This window comes from Sphaeramia orbicularis, chromosome 21 (assembly GCF_902148855.1).
Source record: "Sphaeramia orbicularis chromosome 21, fSphaOr1.1, whole genome shotgun sequence".
NCBI classification, from domain to species: Eukaryota; Metazoa; Chordata; class Actinopteri; order Kurtiformes; family Apogonidae; genus Sphaeramia; species Sphaeramia orbicularis.
In genome coordinates, this window is record NC_043977.1 from 58,977,532 (window position 1) to 58,999,589 (window position 22,058).

The 22,058-nt window shown below is 44.2% G+C and overlaps 1 protein-coding gene across 8 annotated transcripts in view; it reads left to right on the forward strand.

Annotated features, from left to right (window-relative positions):
• The window catches only part of LOC115413034 (PTB domain-containing engulfment adapter protein 1-like), an 82,193-nt gene extending 61,135 nt beyond the window's left edge, over positions 1 to 21,058 (forward strand). For 2 of the 8 annotated variants that reach the window (XM_030125772.1, XM_030125768.1), the window contains 3 exons: positions 1 to 42; positions 19,950 to 20,023; positions 20,351 to 21,058. The exon at positions 1 to 42 is cut by the window's left edge and continues 53 nt beyond it. In XM_030125772.1, the coding sequence (XP_029981632.1) occupies positions 1 to 42; positions 19,950 to 20,021 (114 nt within the window). In that variant the 3' untranslated portion in view covers positions 20,022 to 20,023; positions 20,351 to 21,058. Of the gene's footprint in view, positions 43 to 4,655; positions 4,667 to 19,949; positions 20,163 to 20,193; positions 20,227 to 20,350 lie in introns of those variants that run through there. The other 6 variants (XR_003934419.1, XM_030125771.1, XM_030125769.1 and 3 more) reach the window with 6 other exon arrangements.
• Positions 21,059 to 22,058: the final 1,000 nt, after the last annotated feature.

The window sequence follows — 22,058 nt, forward strand, 5'->3', positions numbered from 1 at the left end:
GACTTCCCTCCTGATATTCAGTCTAAACTGGATGAGATGCAGGTCAGTGTGTGTTTGAGCTCTGACTGGATGAATGTCAGTGTGAGAGGGTTAGGAATGAGGTTAGACTGATGATGACATGAATGAGACACACACAGAAACACACACACACAGAAACACACACACACACACAGAAACACACAAAGAAGCACACACAGAAACACACACACACAGAAACACACATATACACACACACAAACACACACATGATCTACAAGTTCAGACCAGTTGAAAAATTACATGAACGTCCATTTTTCTGTGTTGGATCTTCAGAAGGTTCTAAGTAGAGTTTGAAAATGAAAAAAGAAGAAATGGGAGTGAAACAGAAACAAATGTGAGTAAGAAATTCATAGAAAACACCAGTTGAACTGAACTGGTGTTCATCAGCCTTTAACAGATCAAATATGAGCATTCATGTGGATTCAGTGTCCTCTAGTGTCAGCTGTTCCACTGTCAGGAAAGAATGCACCATCACTGCTGAAGAACCTGAATGCACCATCACTGCTGAAGAACCTGAACACACCATCACTGCTGAAGAACCTGAACACACCATCACTGCTGAAGAACCTGAACGCACCGTCACTGCTGAAGAACCTGAACACACCATCACTGCTGAGGTTCACGTTCTTCAGTGCATCCAACCTCAGCAGTGATGGTGCATTCAGGTTCTTCAGTGTGTCCGACCTCAGCGGCGATCAATCAGTCAATCAATCTTTATTTATGTAGCACTTTTCATACATCAAGGATGTAGCACAGAGTGTTTTACATATAAGTTTAAAAATCAGTACCACCCTCCACCCACCCACTCACACACACACACACACACACACACACACACACACACACACACACACATATGCACACCCACAAGCACAGACATACTTAAAAAACACTAACTGAGCACGAGAGGACCAGAAAGTAAAAGTAAAAGAGGAGGTGCCGTCTCGGAGCCATGTGCACCAGGAGGCAGCCACTGAATGTAAGACAAATATAAAAATAATATAAATATTAAACATTAAAATGATAAAACAGAAGCATTGGTTAAAAGAATCTTAAGATATATATATAAATATATATATATATATATATATACAGGGTGGGGAAGCAAAATGTAGACTGAACATTTAGTTGTTTTTTCTCAGCAGACACTACGTCAGTTGTTTTGAACCCAAACATATACTGATGTCATAATCATACCTAACACTATTATCCATACCTTTTCACAAACTTTTGCCCATATGAGTAATCAGGAAAGCAAACGTCAAAGAGTGTGTGATTTGCTGAATGCACTCGTCACACCAAAGGAGATTTCAAAAATAGTTGGAGTGTCCATAAAGACTGTTTATAATGGAAAGAAGAGAATGACTATGAGCAAAACTATTACCAGAAAGTCTGGAAGATACTATTAAAGAAGAATGGGAGAAGTTGTCACCCCAATATTTGAGGAACACTTGCGCAAGTTTCAGCAAGTGTGTGAAGGCAGTTATTGAGAAAGAAGGAGGACACAGAGAATAAAAACATTTTCTATTATGGACATTTTCTTGTGGCAAATAAATTCTCATGACTTTCAATAAACTAACTGGTCATACACTGTCTTTCAATCCCTGCCTCAAAATATTGTACATTTTGCTTCCCCACCCTGTATGTATATATATATATATATATATATATATATATATATATATATATATATATATATATATATATATATACACTGAACAAAAATATAAACGCACCACTTTTGTTTTTGCTCCCATTTTTCATGAGCTGAACTCAAAGATCTAAAACTTTTTCTATGTACACAAAAGGCCTATTTCTCTCAAATATTGTTCATAAATTTGTCTAAATCTGTGTTAGTGAGCACTTCTCCTTTGTCCTTTGCTGAGATAATCCATCCACCTCACAGGTGTGGCAGATCCAGATGCTGATTAGACAGCAGGATTATTGCACAGGTGTGACTTAGGCTGGCCACAATAAAAGGCCACTCTAAAATGTGCACTTTTACTGTATTGGGTGGTCCAGGGGGGTCAGAAAACCAGTCAGTATTTGGTGTGACCACCATTTTCCTCGCACAGTCTTCCTCATGAATTCTCTGAAACAGCTTTGGAGATGGCTTATGGCAGAGAAATGAACATTCAATTCACAGGCAGAAGCTCTGGTGCAGATTCCTGAAGTCAGCATGACCAGTGCATATTCCCTCAAAACTTGTGACATCTGTGGTATTGTGCTGTGTGAGAAAACTGCACATTTTAGAGTGGCTTTTTATTGTGGCCAGCCTAAGGCACACCTGTGCAAAAATCCTGCTGTCTAATCAGCATCTTGATCTGCCACAGCTGTGAGGTGGATGGATTATCTCAGCAAAGAAGAAGTGTTCACTAACACAAATGTAGACAGATTTGTGAACAATATTTGAGAGAAATAAACCTTGTGTGTACACAGAAAAAGTTTTAGATCTTTGAGTTCAGCTCATGAAAAATGGGAGCAAAAACAAAAGTGGTGCGTTTATATTTTTGTTCAGTACATATATATACACACACACACACACACACACACACACATATATATATATATATATATATATATATATATATATATATATATATATATATATATATTTATATATGTATATATATATATAAAACCTTAGAGTGGATAAAACAGAGGCATTAGTTAAAAGCCAAATGAAAGCGGTGGGTCTTGAGCCTGGTTTTAAAAATGGCTGAGGTTCTCTTCAGGCTGTTCCATAGTCCAGGAGCAGAAGGCTGAAAAACCGCCTCACCATGACTTTTTGTGTTCACTTTTGGAAGTGTTCAAAGGCCGGTGCCAGAGGAGCTGAGGGTCCACCAGGGTTCATAAGGTAAAAGCAGATCTAAAAGATACGAAGGAGCAAGACCATTAAGACATTTAAAAACTATTAGAAGGACCTTCAAATGGATCCTGGAACACACGGGAGCCAAAGCAGTGACTTTAAAACCGCTGTAATGTGAGCCTGCCTTCTGGTCCTCATCAGCACTGGAGCAGCTGAATTCTGAAGGAGTTGGAGTTGTGAAATTCTATCTTTGGGAAGACCAGAAAGCAGGGCGTTACAGTCGTCACCTCTACTGGAAATAAAAGCCTGCATCAGCATGTCCGTGTTGGCTCCAGACAGAACTGGACGGACTCTGGCTATGTTCTGAAGATGATAAAAACCTGGTTTTACAGTGGATCTAACATGTGGGATGAAAGTGAGCTCAGAGTCAAAGATAACGCCCAGGGCCCACCACCAACGCCATGGTGCGTTCAGGTTCTCCAGTGTGTCCACCCTCAGCAGTGATGGTGCGTTCAGGTTCTCCAGTGTGTCCACCCTCAGCAGTGATGGTGCGTTCAGGTTCTCCAGTGTGTCCATTCAGGTTCTCCAGTGTGTCCACCCTCAGCAGTGATGGTGCGTTCAGGTTCTCCAGTGTGTCCACCCTCAGCAGTGATGGTGCGTTCAGGTTCTCCAGTGTGTCCACCCTCAGCAGTGATGGTGCGTTCAGGTCCTGACAGTGGAACAGCTGACACTAGAGGACACTGAATCCTCATGTATGCTCATATTTGGTCTGTTAAAGGCTGATGAACTCCAGTTCAGTTTCATAGTGGAACACCCCAACAGTGGGTTTTATTTCTTCTGTTGGAACCAGTGGAACGTTCAGAAAGAATCCAACTGGATCTGCTGCAAATGTGGGTTTATGCATTTCATATTTATGTGTGTGTCCATGATGGAGCAGGAAATGAACAGCCAACTAAGATGAGGTGAGGCCCCTCCCTCACAGATAGTACATGAAGCCCCGCCCACACATGATTCATGACCTGCATAAAACTGAACAGAATCACAGACAAAAGAAAGTTCCAGAACATGTGGGTCCTTTTCTGAACTCACTCATGGGTTAGGGGGTTAGGGTTAGGGGGGTCAGGGTTAGGGGGGTCAGGTTTAGGGTTAGGGGGTTTAGGGTTAGGAGTTCCAGTCCATCCTTTCAACATGACTCACTTTCCTTTGGGTTTTGTTCCGGTGCCTTAAAGGTTCTTTTTTTTTTCCGTTGGATTACAGCTCATGTCAGACCTACATGTTCACATGAATCTGAATGAACTCAGTCTAACGTCTGTTCACTGAACATGTGCAGGTTTGGTCTGTTTTCACATCGTGTCCTCAGCTTCAGTGGAGAATTAAAGACTGTTTTCCACCGTTCTGTTCAGCTGTGGTTTTAGGACTTTAAATATTCAACCGTCCTGTTAACGTCATGTCCCTTAACAGACCATATGTGATCAAAGAATTCCAACAAAACAATGTAATCAGATTATTCAGCCTAAACCTGAGAGTCAGATCCAGTATGTTTAGGAGGTCACCTGAGGTCACCTGAGGTCAGGCCTGGTATGACATGTTCACCAGTAGGAGGAGCTAATGACACTGATCCGCTGCCTTCTTCTTCTTCTTCTTCTTCTTCTTCTTCTTCTTCTTCTTCTTCTTCTTCTTCTTCTTCTTTCTTCTTCTTCTTCTTCTTCTTCTTCTTCTTCTTCTTCTTCTTCTTCTTCTTCTCCTTCTCCTTCTTCTCCTTCTTCTCCTTCTTCTTCTTCTTCATGCCTTCCTTCTGGTTCCGTAGCGTCAGAGATGGTTTGTACTCTTTGCTCTGTGTGTTTTCATTGTGCTCATGGCTTCTGTCCTGCATGTTTTAAAGGCTGCATGTACGAACATTAACCCTTAAAGACTCAAACGTCCACCTTTAACCCTTACAGACCCAAACGTCCACCTTTAACCCTTACAGACCCAAACGTCCACCTTTAACCCTTACAGACCAAACGTCCACCTTTAACCCTTACAGACTCAAACGTCCACCTTTAACCCTTACAGACTCAAACGTCCACCTTTAACCCTTAAAGACCCAAACGTCCACCTTTAACCCTTACAGACCCAAACGTCCACCTTTAACCCTTAAAGACCCAAACGTCCACCTTTAACCCTTACAGACCAAACGTCCACCTTTAACCCTTACAGACCAAACGTCCACCTTTAACCCTTACAGACTCAAACGTCCACCTTTAACCCTTACAGACCCAAACGTCCACCTTTAACCCTTACAGACCCAAACGTCCACCTTTAACCCTTACAGACCCAAACGTCCACCTTTAACCCTTAAAGACCCAAACGTCCACCTTTAACCCTTACAGACCAAACGTCCACCTTTAACCTTACAGACTCAAACGTCCACCTTTAACCCTTAAAGACCCAAACGTCCACCTTTAACCCTTACAGACCCAAACGTCCACCTTTAACCCTTACAGACCCAAACGTCCACCTTTAACCCTTACAGACCCAACGTCCACCTTTAACCCTTACAGACCAAACGTCCACCTTTAACCCTTACAGACTCAAACGTCCACCTTCAACCCTTACAGACTCAAACGTCCACCTTTAACCCTTAAAGACCCAAACGTCCACCTTTAACCCTTACAGACCCAAACGTCCACCTTTAACCCTTACAGACCCAAACGTCCACCTTTAACCCTTACAGACCAAACGTCCACCTTTAACCCTTACAGACCCAAACGTCCAAATTTAACCCTTACAGACTCAAACGTCCACCTTTAACCCTTACAGACCCAAACGTCCACCTTTAACCCTTACAGACCCAAACGTCCACCTTTAACCCTTACAGACTCAAACGTCCACCTTTAACCCTTACAGACCCAAACGTCCACCTTTAACCCTTAAAGACCCAAACGTCCACCTTTAACCCTTACAGACCCAAACGTCCACCTTTAACCCTTACAGACCCAAACGTCCACCTTTAACCCTTACAGACCCAAACGTTCACCTTTAACCCTTACAGACCCAAACGTCCACCTTTAACCCTTACAGACCCAACGTCCACCTTTAACCCTTACAGACCCAAACGTCCACCTTTAACCCTTACAGACCCAAACGTCCACCTTTAACCCTTACAGACTCAAACGTCCACCTTTAACCCTTACAGACCCAAACGTCCACCTTTAACCCTTACAGACTCAAACGTCCACCTTTAACCCTTACAGACCCAAACGTCCACCTTTAACCCTTACAGACCAACGTCCACCTTTAACCCTTACAGACCCAAACGTCCAAATTTAACCCTTACAGACTCAAACGTCCACCTTTAACCCTTACAGACCCAAACGTCCACCTTTAACCCTTACAGACCCAAACGTCCACCTTAACCCTTACAGACTCAAACGTCCACCTTTAACCCTTAAGACCCAAACGTCCACCTTTAACCCTTACAGACCCAAACGTCCACCTTTAACCCTTACAGACCCAAACGTCCACCTTTAACCCTTAAAGACCCAAACGTCCACCTTTAACCCTTACAGACCCAAACGTCCACCTTTAACCTTACAGACCCAAACGTCCACCTTTAACCCTTACAGACCCAAACGTCCACCTTTAACCCTTACAGACCCACACGTCCACCTTTAACCCTTACAGACCCAAACGTCCACCTTTAACCCTTACAGACCCACACATCCACCTTTAACCCTTACAGACCCAAACGTCCACCTTTAACCCTTACAGACCCAAACGTCCACCTTTAACCCTTACAGACCCAAACGTCCACCTTTAACCCTTACAGACTCAAACGTCCACCTTTAACCCTTACAGACCCAAACGTCCACCTTTAACCCTTACAGACCCAAACGTCCACCTTTAACCCTTAAAGACCCAAACGTCCACCTTTAACCCTTACAGACCCAAACGTCCACCTTTAACCCTTAAAGACCCAAACGTCCACCTTTAACCCTTACAAACCCAAACGTCCACCTTTAACCCTTACAGACCCAAACGTCCACCTTTAACCCTTACAGACCCAAACGTCCACCTTTAACCCTTACAGACTCAAACGTCCACCTTTAACCCTTAAAGACCCAAACGTCCACCTTTAACCCTTACAGACCCAAACGTCCACCTTTAACCCTTACAGACCCAAACGTCCACCTTTAACCCTTACAGACCAAACGTCCACCTTTAACCCTTACAGACCCAAACGTCCAAATTTAACCCTTACAGACTCAAACGTCCACCTTTAACCCTTACAGACCCAAACGTCCACCTTTAACCCTTACAGACCAAACGTCCACCTTTAACCCTTACAGACCCAAACGTCCACCTTTAACCCTTACAGACTCAAACGTCCACCTTTAACCCTTACAGACCCAAACGTCCACCTTTAACCCTTACAGACCCAAACGTCCACCTTTAACCCTTACAGACTCAAACGTCCACCTTTAACCCTTAAAGACCCAAACGTCCACCTTTAACCCTTACAGACCCAAACGTCCACCTTTAACCCTTACAGACCCAAACGTCCACCTTTAACCCTTACAGACCCAAACGTCCACCTTTAACCCTTAAAGACCCAAACGTCCACCTTTACCCTTACAAACCCAAACGTCCACCTTTAACCCTTACAGACCCAAACGTCCACCTTTAACCCTTACAGACTCAAACGTCCACCTTTAACCCTTACAGACCCAAACGTCCACCTTTAACCCTTACAGACTCAAACGTCCACCTTTAACCCTTACAGACCCAAACGTCCACCTTTAACCCTTACAGACTCAAACGTCCACCTTTAACCCTTACAGACCCAAACGTCCACCTTTAACCCTTACAGACCCAAACGTCCACCTTTAACCCTTACAGACTCAAACGTCCACCTTTAACCCTTACAGACCCAAACGTCCACCTTTAACCCTTACAGACCCAAACGTCCACCTTTAACCCTTACAGACTCAAACGTCCACCTTTAACCCTTAAAGACCCAAACGTCCACCTTTAACCCTTACAGACCCAAACGTCCACCTTTAACCCTTAAAGACCCAAACGTCCACCTTTAACCCTTACAAACCCAAACGTCCACCTTTAACCCTTACAGACCCAAACGTCCACCTTTAAACCCTTACAGACTCAAACGTCCACCTTTAACCCTTAAAGACCCAAACGTCCACCTTTAACCCTTACAGACCCAAACGTCCACCTTTAACCCTTACAGACCAACGTCCACCTTTAACCCTTACAGACCCAAACGTCCAAATTTAACCCTTACAGACTCAAACGTCCACCTTTAACCCTTACAGACCCAACGTCCACCTTTAACCCTTACAGACCAAACGTCCACCTTTAACCCTTACAGACCCAAACGTCCACCTTTAACCCTTACAGACCCAAACGTCCACCTTTAACCCTTACAGACCCAACGTCCACCTTTAACCCTTACAGACCCAAACGTCCACCTTTAACCCTTACAGACTCAAACGTCCACCTTTAACCCTTAAAGACCCAAACGTCCACCTTTAACCCTTACAGACCCAAACGTCCACCTTTAAACCCTTACAGACCCAAACGTCCACCTTTAACCCTTAAAGACCCAAACGTCCACCTTTAACCCTTACAGACCCAAACGTCCACCTTTAACCCTTACAGACCCAAACGTCCACCTTTAACCCTTACAGACTCAAACGTCCACCTTTAACCCTTACAGACCCAAACGTCCACCTTTAACCCTTACAGACTCAAACGTCCACCTTTAACCCTTACAGACCCAAACGTCCACCTTTAACCCTTACAGACCCAAACGTCCACCTTTAACCCTTACAGACCAAACGTCCACCTTTAACCCTTACAGACTCAAACGTCCACCTTTAACCCTTACAGACTCAAACGTCCACCTTTAACCCTTACAGACTCAAACGTCCACCTTAACCCTTAAAGACCCAAACGTCCACCTTTAACCCTTACAGACCCAAACGTCCACCTTTAACCCTTACAGACCCAAACGTCCACCTTTAACCCTTACAGACCAAACGTCCACCTTTAACCCTTACAGACTCAACGTCCACCTTTAACCCTTAAAGACCCAAACGTCCACCTTTAACCCTTAAAGACCCAAACGTCCACCTTTAACCCTTACAGACCCAAACGTCCACCTTTAACCCTTACAGACCAAACATCCACCTTTAACCCTTACAGACCCAAACGTCCACCTTTAACCCTTACAGACCCAAACGTCCAAATTTAACCCTTACAGACTCAAACGTCCACCTTTAACCCTTACAGACCCCAACGTCCACCTTTAACCCTTACAGACCCAAACGTCCACCTTTAACCCTTACAGACCCAAACGTCCACCTTTAACCCTTACAGACCAAACGTCCACCTTTAACCCTTACAGACTCAAACGTCCACCTTTAACCCTTACAGACTCAAACGTCCACCTTTAACCCTTAAAGACCCAAACGTCCACCTTTAACCCTTACAGACCCAAACGTCCACCTTTACCCTTAAAGACCCAAACGTCCACCTTTAACCCTTACAGACCAAACGTCCACCTTTAACCCCTACAGACCAACGTCCACCTTTAACCCTTACAGACTCAAACGTCCACCTTTAACCCTTACAGACCCAAACGTTCACCTTTAACCCTTACAGACCCAAACGTCCACCTTTAACCCTTACAGACCCAAACGTCCACCTTTAACCCTTAAAGACCCAAACGTCCACCTTTAACCCTTACAGACCAAACGTCCACCTTTAACCCTTACAGACTCAAACGTCCACCTTTAACCCTTAAAGACCCAAACGTCCACCTTTAACCCTTACAGACCCAAACGTCCACCTTTAACCCTTACAGACCCAAACGTCCACCTTTAACCCTTACAGACCCAAACGTCCACCTTTAACCCTTACAGACCAAACGTCCACCTTTAACCCTTACAGACTCAAACGTCCACCTTCAACCCTTACAGACTCAAACGTCCACCTTTAACCCTTAAAGACCCAAACGTCCACCTTTAACCCTTACAGACCCAAACGTCCACCTTTAACCCTTACAGACCCAAACGTCCACCTTTAACCCTTACAGACCAAACGTCCACCTTTAACCCTTACAGACCCAAACGTCCAAATTTAACCCTTACAGACTCAAACGTCCACCTTTAACCCTTACAGACCCAAACGTCCACCTTTAACCCTTACAGACCCAAACGTCCACCTTTAACCCTTACAGACTCAAACGTCCACCTTTAACCCTTACAGACCCAAACGTCCACCTTTAACCCTTAAAGACCCAAACGTCCACCTTTAACCCTTACAGACCCAAACGTCCACCTTTAACCCTTACAGACCCAAACGTCCACCTTTAACCCTTACAGACCCAAACGTTCACCTTTAACCCTTACAGACCCAAACGTCCACCTTTAACCCTTACAGACCCAAACGTCCACCTTTAACCCTTACAGACCCAAACGTCCACCTTTAACCCTTACAGACCCAAACGTCCACCTTTAACCCTTACAGACTCAAACGTCCACCTTTAACCCTTACAGACCCAAACGTCCACCTTTAACCCTTACAGACTCAAACGTCCACCTTTACCCTTACAGACCCAAACGTCCACCTTTAACCCTTACAGACCAAACGTCCACCTTTAACCCTTACAGACCCAAACGTCCAAATTTAACCCTTACAGACTCAAACGTCCACCTTTAACCCTTACAGACCCAAACGTCCACCTTTAACCCTTACAGACCCAAACGTCCACCTTTAACCCTTACAGACTCAAACGTCCACCTTTAACCCTTAAAGACCCAACGTCCACCTTTAACCCTTACAGACCCAACGTCCACCTTTAACCCTTACAGACCCAAACGTCCACCTTTAACCCTTAAAGACCCAAACGTCCACCTTTAACCCTTACAGACCCAAACGTCCACCTTTAACCCTTACAGACCCAAACGTCCACCTTTAACCCTTACAGACCCAAACGTCCACCTTTAACCCTTACAGACCCACACGTCCACCTTTAACCCTTACAGACCCAAACGTCCACCTTTAACCCTTACAGACCCAACACATCCACCTTTAACCCTTACAGACCCAAACGTCCACCTTTAACCCTTACAGACCCAACGTCCACCTTTAACCCTTACAGACCCAAACGTCCACCTTTAACCCTTACAGACTCAAACGTCCACCTTTAACCCTTACAGACCCAAACGTCCACCTTTAACCCTTACAGACCCAAACGTCCACCTTTAACCTTACAGACTCAAACGTCCACCTTTAACCCTTAAAGACCCAAACGTCCACCTTTAACCCTTACAGACCCAAACGTCCACCTTTAACCCTTAAAGACCCAAACGTCCACCTTTAACCCTTACAAACCCAAACGTCCACCTTTAACCCTTACAGACCCAAACGTCCACCTTTAACCCTTACAGACCCAAACGTCCACCTTAACCCTTACAGACCCAAACGTCCACCTTTAACCCTTAAAGACCCAAACGTCCACCTTTAACCCTTACAGACCCAAACGTCCACCTTTAACCCTTACAGACCCAAACGTCCACCTTTAACCTTACAGACCAAACGTCCACCTTTAACCCTTACAGACCCAAACGTCCAAATTTAACCCTTACAGACTCAAACGTCCACCTTTAACCCTTACAGACCCAAACGTCCACCTTTAACCCTTACAGACCAAACGTCCACCTTTAACCCTTACAGACCCAAACGTCCACCTTTACCCTTACAGACTCAAACGTCCACCTTTAACCCTTACAGACCCAAACGTCCACCTTTAACCCTTACAGACCCAAACGTCCACCTTTAACCCTTACAGACTCAAACGTCCACCTTTAACCCTTAAAGACCCAAACGTCCACCTTTAACCCTTACAGACCCAAACGTCCACCTTTAACCCTTACAGACCCAAACGTCCACCTTTAACCCTTACAGACCCAAACGTCCACCTTTAACCCTTAAAGACCCAAACGTCCACCTTTAACCCTTACAAACCCAAACGTCCACCTTTAACCCTTACAGACCCCAAACGTCCACCTTTAACCCTTACAGACTCAAACGTCCACCTTTAACCCTTACAGACCCAAACGTCCACCTTTACCCTTACAGACTCAAACGTCCACCTTTAACCCTTACAGACCCAAACGTCCACCTTTAACCCTTACAGACTCAAACGTCCACCTTTAACCCTTACAGACCCAAACGTCCACCTTTAACCCTTACAGACCCAAACGTCCACCTTTAACCCTTACAGACTCAAACGTCCACCTTTAACCCTTACAGACCCAAACGACCACCTTTAACCCTTACAGCCCCAAACGTCCACCTTAACCCTTACAGACTCAAACGTCCACCTTTAACCCTTAAAGACCCAAACGTCCACCTTTAACCCTTACAGACCCCAAACGTCCACCTTTAACCCTTAAAGACCCAAACGTCCACCTTTAACCCTTACAAACCCAAACGTCCACCTTTAACCCTTACAGACCCAAACGTCCACCTTTAACCCTTACAGACCCAAACGTCCACCTTTAACCCTTACAGACTCAAACGTCCACCTTTAACCCTTAAAGACCCAAACGTCCACCTTTAACCCTTACAGACCCAAACGTCCACCTTTACCCTTACAGACCAAACGTCCACCTTTAACCCTTACAGACCCAAACGTCCAAATTTAACCCTTACAGACTCAAACGTCCACATTTAACCCTTACAGACCCAAACGTCCACCTTTAACCCTTACAGACCAAACGTCCACCTTTAACCCTTACAGACCCAAACGTCCACCTTTAAACCCTTACAGACTCAAACGTCCACCTTTAACCCTTACAGACCCAAACGTCCACCTTTAACCCTTACAGACCCAAACGTCCACCTTTAACCCTTACAGACTCAAACGTCCACCTTTAACCCTTAAAGACCCAAACGTCCACCTTTAACCCTTACAGACCCAAACGTCCACCTTTAACCCTTACAGACCCAAACGTCCACCTTTAACCCTTAAAGACCCAAACGTCCACCTTTAACCCTTACAGACCCAAACGTCCACCTTTAACCCTTACAGACCCAAACGTCCACCTTTAACCCTTACAGACTCAAACGTCCACCTTTAACCCTTACAGACCCAACGTCCACCTTTAACCCTTACAGACTCAAACGTCCACCTTTAACCCTTACAGACCCAAACGTCCACCTTTAACCCTTACAGACCCAAACGTCCACCTTTAACCCTTACAGACCAACGTCCACCTTTAACCCTTACAGACTCAAACGTCCACCTTTAACCCTTACAGACTCAAACGTCCACCTTTAACCCTTACAGACTCAAACGTCCACCTTTAACCCTTAAAGACCCAAACGTCCACCTTTAACCCTTACAGACCCAAACGTCCACCTTAACCCTTACAGACCCAAACGTCCACCTTTAACCCTTACAGACCAAACGTCCACCTTTAACCCTTACAGACTCAAACGTCCACCTTTAACCCTTAAAGACCCAAACGTCCACCTTTAACCCTTAAAGACCCAAACGTCCACCTTTAACCCTTACAGACCCAAACGTCCACCTTTAACCCTTACAGACCAAACATCCACCTTTAACCCTTACAGACCCAAACGTCCACCTTTAACCCTTACAGACCCAAACGTCCAAATTTAACCCTTACAGACTCAAACGTCCACCTTTAACCCTTACAGACCCAAACGTCCACCTTTAACCCTTACAGACCCAAACGTCCACCTTTAACCCTTACAGACTCAAACGTCCACCTTTAACCTTAAAGACCCAAACGTCCACCTTTAACCCTTACAGACCCAAACGTCCACCTTTAACCCTTACAGACCAAACGTCCCCTTTAACCCTTACAGACTCAACGTCCACCTTTAACCCTTAAAGACCCAAACGTCCACCTTTAACCCTTACAGACCCAAACGTCCACCTTTAACCCTTACAGACCCAAACGTCCACCTTTAACCCTTACAGACCCAAACGTCCACCTTTAACCCTTACAGACCAAACGTCCACCTTTAACCCTTACAGACCCAAACGTCCACCTTTAACCCTTACAGACCCAAACGTCCACCTTTAACCCTTACAGACCCAAACGCCACCTTTAACCCTTACAGACCAAACGTCCACCTTTAACCCTTAAAGACCCAAATGTCCACCTTTAACCCTTACAGACCCAAACGTCCACCTTTAACCCTTAAAGACCCAAATGTCCACCTTTAACCCTTACAGACTCAAACGTCCACCTTTAACCCTTACAGACCCAAACGTCCACCTTAACCCTTAAAGACCCAAACGTCCACCTTTAACCCTTAAAGACCCAAATGTCCACCTTTAACCCTTACAGACCCAAACGTCCACCTTTAACCCTTAAAGACCCAAATGTCCACCTTTAACCCTTACAGACCCAAACGTCCACCTTTAACCCTTAAAGACCCAAATGTCCACCTTTAACCCTTACAGACCAAACGTCCACCTTTAACCCTTACAGACCCAAACGTCCACCTTTAACCCTTACAGACCCAAACGTTCACCTTTAACCCTTACAGACCAAACGTCCACCTTTAACCCTTACAGACTCAAACGTCCACCTTTAACCCTTACAGACTCAAACGTCCACCTTTAACCCTTACAGACCCAAACGTCCACCTTTAACCCTTACAGACCCAAACGTCCACCTTTAACCCTTACAGACTCAAACGTCCACCTTTAACCCTTAAAGACCAAACGTCCACCTTTAACCCTTACAGACCCAAACGTCCACCTTTAACCCTTAAAGACCCAAACGTCCACCTTTAACCCTTACAAACCCAAACGTCCACCTTTAACCCTTACAGACCCAAACGTCCACCTTTAACCCTTACAGACCCAAACGTCCACCTTTAACCCTTACAGACTCAAACGTCCACCCTTTAACCCTTAAAGACCCAAACGTCCACCTTTAACCCTTACAGACCCAAACGTCCACCTTTAACCCTTACAGACCAAACGTCCACCTTTAACCCTTACAGACCCAAACGTCCAAATTAACCTTACAGACTCAAACGTCCACCTTTAACCCTTACAGACCCAAACGTCCACCTTTAACCCTTACAGACCAAACGTCCACCTTTAACCCTTACAGACCCAAACGTCCACCTTTAACCCTTACAGACTCAAACGTCCACCTTTAACCCTTACAGACCCAACGTCCACCTTTAACCCTTACAGACCCAACGTCCACCTTTAACCCTTACAGACTCAAACGTCCACCTTTAACCCTTAAAGACCCAAACGTCCACCTTTAACCCTTACAGACCCAAACGTCCACCTTTAACCCTTACAGACCCAAACGTCCACCTTTAACCCTTAAAGACCCAAACGTCCACCTTTAACCCTTACAGACCCAAACGTCCACCTTTAACCCTTACAGACCCAAACGTCCACCTTTAACCCTTACGACTCAAACGTCCACCTTTAACCCTTACAGACCCAAACGTCCACCTTTAACCCTTACAGACTCAAACGTCCACCTTTAACCCTTACAGACCCAAACGTCCACCTTTAACCCTTACAGACCCAAACGTCCACCTTTAACCCTTACAGACCAAACGTCCACCTTTAACCCTTACAGACTCAAACGTCCACCTTTAACCCTTACAGACCCAAACGTCCACCTTTAACCCCTTACAGACTCAAACGTCCACCTTTAACCCTTAAAGACCCAAACGTCCACCTTTAACCCTTACAGACCCAAACGTCCACCTTTAACCCTTACAGACCCAAACGTCCACCTTTAACCCTTACAGACCAAACGTCCACCTTTAACCCTTACAGACTCAAACGTCCACCTTTAACCCTTAAAGACCCAAACGTCCACCTTTAACCCTTAAAGACCCAAACGTCCACCTTTAACCCTTACAGACCCAAACGTCCACCTTTAACCCTTACAGACCAAACATCCACCTTTAACCCTTACAGACCCAAACGTCCACCTTTAACCATTACAGACCCAAACGTCCAAATTTAACCCTTACAGACTCAACGTCCACCTTTAACCCTTACAGACCCAACGTCCACCTTTAACCCTTACAGACCCAAACGTCCACCTTTAACCCTTACAGACTCAAACGTCCACCTTTAACCCTTAAAGACCCAAACGTCCACCTTTAACCCTTACAGACCCAAACGTCCACCTTTAACCCTTACAGACCCAAACGTCCACCTTTAACCCTTACAGACTCAAACGTCCACCTTTAACCCTTAAAGACCCAAACGTCCACCTTTAACCCTTACAGACCCAAACGTCCACCTTTAACCCTTACAGACCCAAACGTCCACCTTTAACCCTTACAGACCCAAACGTCCACCTTTAACCCTTACAGACCAAACGTCCACCTTTAACCCTTACAGACCCAAACGTCCACCTTTAACCCTTACAGACCCAAACGTCCACCTTTAACCCTTACAGACCCAAACGTCCACCTTTAACCCTTACAGACCCAAACGTCCACCTTTAACCCTTAAAGACCCAATGTCCACCTTTAACCCTTACAGACCCAAACGTCCACCTTTAACCCTTAAAGACCCAAATGTCCACCTTTAACCCTTACAGACTCAAACGTCCACCTTTAACCCTTACAGACCCAAACGTCCACCTTTAACCCTTAAAGACCCAAACGTCCACCTTTAACCCTTAAAGACCCAAATGTCCACCTTTAACCCTTACAGACCCAAACGTCCACCTTTAACCCTTAAAGACCCAAATGTCCACCTTTAACCCTTCAGACCCAAACGTCCACCTTTAACCCTTAAAGACCCAAATGTCCACCTTTAACCCTTACAGACCAACGTCCACCTTTAACCCTTACAGACCCAAACGTCCACCTTTAACCCTTACAGACCCAAACGTTCACCTTTAACCCTTACAGACCAAACGTCCACCTTTAACCCTTACAGACCCAAACGTCCACCTTTAACCCTTACAGACCCAAACGTCCACCTTTAACCCTTACAGACCCAAACGTTCACCTTTAACCCTTACAGACCCAAACGTCCACCTTTAACCCTTACAGACCAAACGTCCACCTTTAACCCTTACAGACCCAAACGTCCAAATTTAACCCTTACAGACTCAAACGTCCACCTTTAACCCTTACAGACCCAAACGTCCACCTTTAACCCTTACAGACCCAAACGTCCACCTTTAACCCTTACAGACCCAAACGTCCACCTTAACCCTTACAGACTCAAACGTCACCTTTAACCCTTAAAGACCCAAACGTCCACCTTTAACCCTTACAGACCCAAACGTCCACCTTTAACCCTTACAGACCCAAACGTCCACCTTTAACCCTTACAGACTCAAACGTCCACCTTTAACCTTACAGACCAACGTCCACCTTTAACCCTTACAGACTCAAACGTCCACCTTTAACCCTTACAGACTCAAACGTCCACCTTTAACCCTTACAGACCAAACGTCCACCTTTAACCCTTACAGACCCAAACGTCCACCTTTAACCCTTACAGACCCAAACGTCCACCTTTAACCCTTACAGACTCAAACGTTCACCTTTAACCCTTACAGACCAAACGTCCACCTTTAACCCTTACAGACTCAAACGTCCACCTTTAACCCTTAAAGACCCAAACGTCCACCTTTAACCCTTACAGACCCAAACGTCCACCTTTAACCCTTAAAGACCCAAACGTCCACCTTTAACCCTTACAGACCCACACATCCACCTTTAACCCTTACAGACCAAACGTCCTCCACAGACCACAACCATGTACTGGTGGAACTGTTGAACACACTCAGACCTAAACTGATCAGTACTAATGCAGGTTTTCTGACTGAATTCCCAGTACGTTTCCTTTGTGTTGATTTTCGTATAAATGCTTTAAAGTAGACATAAAACTGAAAAGTCCCAGAAACTTGAACGTGACGCCCTGACTTTTCCACCTTTCCTGATTCCATGTGAACCTGCTGCCAGTGTTTGTGCTCTCCATCTGTGTTTGGTGTGTTTAAACCGTTGCATGTTGACATGTTCGTTCACTCTTTGACAGTAATGGCTGGTTTCATTTTCCAGGGTTTGAATGCATCATTGAACTGGGACGAAGTTTTCTTTTAAATTTTTACCCCTCGGGCAGAAATGACCCAGGGGTTTCACTAATCTGTGTGTCCATTCAACATCATAATCCTGTTCTCTGTAGAACTAAGGCTGTGTATCAGCAAGAATCTGACGATACGATACAAATCAAAATACTAGGATCATGATACGATACATCACGATGTATCTGTTATATCTGATATATGCTGTTAAAAAGGCAATTTTTTTGTTTCTTTTCTTAATGATTATTTCCTTGAAGAATTGAATTCCAGCATAAATCTGCACAAATCCTAAACACATTTGTATTTGATCCCAACAGGATCTAATGTTCTATCACCAAATGTTCAAACTGTGTTCAAACTGAAATTGTGTTTTCCAGACATTCCAGTTTCAGATCCTGTTCAAATGTTCAGATTCTATTAGTTCACAACTAACATCAGAACAGGATTGGAGTTCAATCCCAACAAAGGAACCAACATTATTGAATAAAAGAGTGTGAAATAAGAAGAAATAAAATATAAACAAATAAGTAAAACAACAAAACTAAAATGAACCTCCACAATGTCTGCATTTGAATAAATACCTAAAAATATACAGTACTTTTTAATATCGATACAGTATTGTGAAATGAAATATTGCGATATATTGCAGAACTGATATTTCCTTACAGCCCTAGTTTTAATGCATCTGATCTGGGATGAATTGTTCTTTTAAATTTGTACCCCTCAGGCAGAAATGGCCCAGGGGTTTTACTAATCTGTGTGTCCATTCAGCGCCATAATCCCATTGTCTGTAGAACACATTCAGATATGTGCACCACCGTCTGCAGAAGAATGTATGTGACCTTTGACCTCCTGCTTCCAGGTCCAATGTCCTTATGCAGTTATAATATCTGAGTACATTCACGTATAAATTATATAGATTAATATTAATAATATTTATATTAATACACATTTATTAAATATGTATGTAATAAGTTTTACACAAAGATAATCTAATTTAAATTCTAGAGCAGGAGCTTGAACACGATTTGACACTAGATTTGACCGAGGAGGATTAAAAGTGAACAGACGTTCTGTTTAAATGTGGAAATGAAACATGTTCAGCATGTTCAGTTTGACCTTATATCATCTCCCTGCATGCATTTTTCAGTTTGTGTGCATTATTTTATGACTAAAGTCTTTATTTAGTCCAGGGTTCTCCAACTCCTGTTCTTTCAGGTTCTACATTCAGTCTGATCTGATCTGCAGCGGACCCAACCAGTCAAATAAGAACAGAAGAACCCAGAAAGAATGACAACTGCACATTTATGTCTGTTTTAGTGCAAAAAAAACCCCATTAAATTATAAAAAATACTTATTTTATAAACTATTCAAACAAAAAAGATGTGAATAACCTGAAAAAACTGACATTTCTTCAGTAAAATCAGTGTAATTTTCTCAGTCTTCTTCCTCCACTTCTCATTAGTCCATGTGCATTCTGGATCAGATCTCCAAAGACACTAAACACTGAGGAACAGGAAGAAAAGAGTTCAAACTGGACTGAATTTAATACAGACATTTCAGGTTGGACACATTTGTTCAGGTTAGTCACATTTTATTGGTACAGGAGAGTTTGGAAATGGAAAGAGTTTCACAATTTAATGTGATTTTTGCACTAAAACAAAGACAAACATTTGAAGTTGTCATTATTTACCGGACATAATGTCATATTATTTTCACATCAAACTGAGAAGAAAATCTGGAGTCATTATTTTTTTGTAGGATATTTGACTTCAGATCATATCGGTCTGGATGTGGAACCTGAACTAAAATGAATCTGTGGAGTTTTTACACTTTGTAAATTCATCCCAGGGGTCAGACTGGAACCTTTGGGGGGGACGCATGTTTGACAGCCCTGGTTTAGGACTGAGTTATTTTTGTTCTGTTTGGATCCATAACTGAAGTGTGTCATTTTATTTCAGGAGGGGTTCAAAATGGGACTGACTTTAGAGGGCACCATCTTCTCTCTGGACCCACTGGACGAACGCTGCTGACGCCAGGACGGCCATGATGACTGACGATGGAACCACACTGACAATGGAACGCCGCTGATGACCGACAACGGGACGCCACTGACGAAGGGACGCTGCTGCCGCTGGGACAACGCTGACGACTGATGGGGGGACGCCACTGGGACGACAAGACGCCACTGACAACGGAACACCACTGACAACGGGACGCCGCTGATGCCGGGACGCGCTGGGACGACAGGACGCCATTGACAGCTGATGACGGGACACCACTGGCAATGGGACGCTGCTGACGCTAGGACGCCGCTAATGCTGGGACGCCATATACAACTGATGACGGGACCGCACTGGCAATGGGACACCACTGACGCCGTCTGCCCGTCGTCTCCCACATTGGACTCGTTTGTATGAAGAAGTGCCAAATCCACTCCGCGGCTGAGTCGAGATGTCACCGTTTTCATCTGGAAGTTTTATGCATTTGCATTTAGATATTGTTTTTTCAATATTTCAAGGTCAACTCAGATCCATTCTAGAAAAGAACTATTTTTGTACAAACCTATGGTAAGGAACAGTTTTGCGTACATTTGCTTGCACAGGCAGTGAGATGTAAATAATTGAACTTGTCTGATGGTTAACTCTGATTTTTCATATGAAAGACTTTGTGTTGCACCATTTAAAACCGTGTGACGTTAACACATTCCTGTTTGTACGCTCGACAAGGAAAACAAATGGAATCTATATCATTAACACCAACTTTTATAACAAATGTATTTTACTCAGCTCTGTTACACATTTTGTAATGAATTAATCCATTCCAGTGAAACTTATTGGTTTCGTGATTTTTCCAGTTATTGTTTAAGATGTTTTTTTTTGTTCGTTTTTTTTCCCACACATTTCAACGTACTTTTTTCTAATTATTCATCAGTTTAGTCGGATCTCTTCTTGCACCAGAAGGCACTTTGTTTTTTATTCTAAATTTTTGTCCATGTGTAGTATTATTCCCGTTATCCTCAGTTGCAATGACTGTTGTTCTAGTAATTAAAATGTCACTGTGCAAAATATATCCTGACTGGTTCCGTTGGATATAAACCCTTGCATTTCCGTGGCGCTGCCTCGGCTGTTGTTACATTCTGACGTCTTTCATTCTTTCTGGGGTTTATTGGCCTGACATTGAAACTATCCTGGGGCTAAACATCTTGTATCATAAAATGCCACGTTTCCACTACGTGGTATCGGCTCGACTCGACTCGACTCGACTCGACTCGGCCTTTTTGCGTTTCCTTTACGAAAAAGGACCTGGAATCTGGTACCTGGTCCTAGTTTTTGGTACCTCCCGCTCGCTGAGGTTCCAGGACTGGGGACCAGGTACTACAGGTGACACTGTGTAACACTGCAGACCCTCTGATTGGTCAGAGTGGTCTGTATGCCCCGCCCTTTTCCAGTAAATCTGTCAGTAGGTGAATCCACATGATGACAGTCTGTAAAACTACACCATGGTTTGTCCAGGAGGTTCAGACGCAAACATTCAGCAGGAGTTTGACCAGACAACAGGCAACCAGTGAGTTTATCAGCAACTGTGAGCAGAGCACACAGAAGGAACGCACCGCATCGCTATGACGACCAGGGACTGGAAAGAGGGAGGGTCTGGAATGGAAAGGGTCTGGAATAGGACCTGGTACCAGAGTGGACCTGGTCTGGAATAGGACCTGGTACCAGAGTGGACCTGGTCTGGAATAGGACCTGGTACCAGAGTGGACCTGGTCTGGAATAGGACCTGGTACCAGAGTGGACCTGGTCTGGAATAGGACCTGGTACCAGAGTGGAGTCGAGCCGGTTCCACGTAGTGGAAACGCAGCATAAGCGACTCCTCTCAAACAGGACCAGCCTGAGGAGTCTGTCCAATATTTATTTACAGGTCCATCTCAAAAAGTTAGAATATCATGAAAAGTTCAATATTTTTTGGCACTCATTTCAGAATGTCAGACCCATATATTATACAGACTCATTAGAGTGAATGATTTCAAGGCTTTATTTTCTTGAAATGTTGGATGATTATGGCTT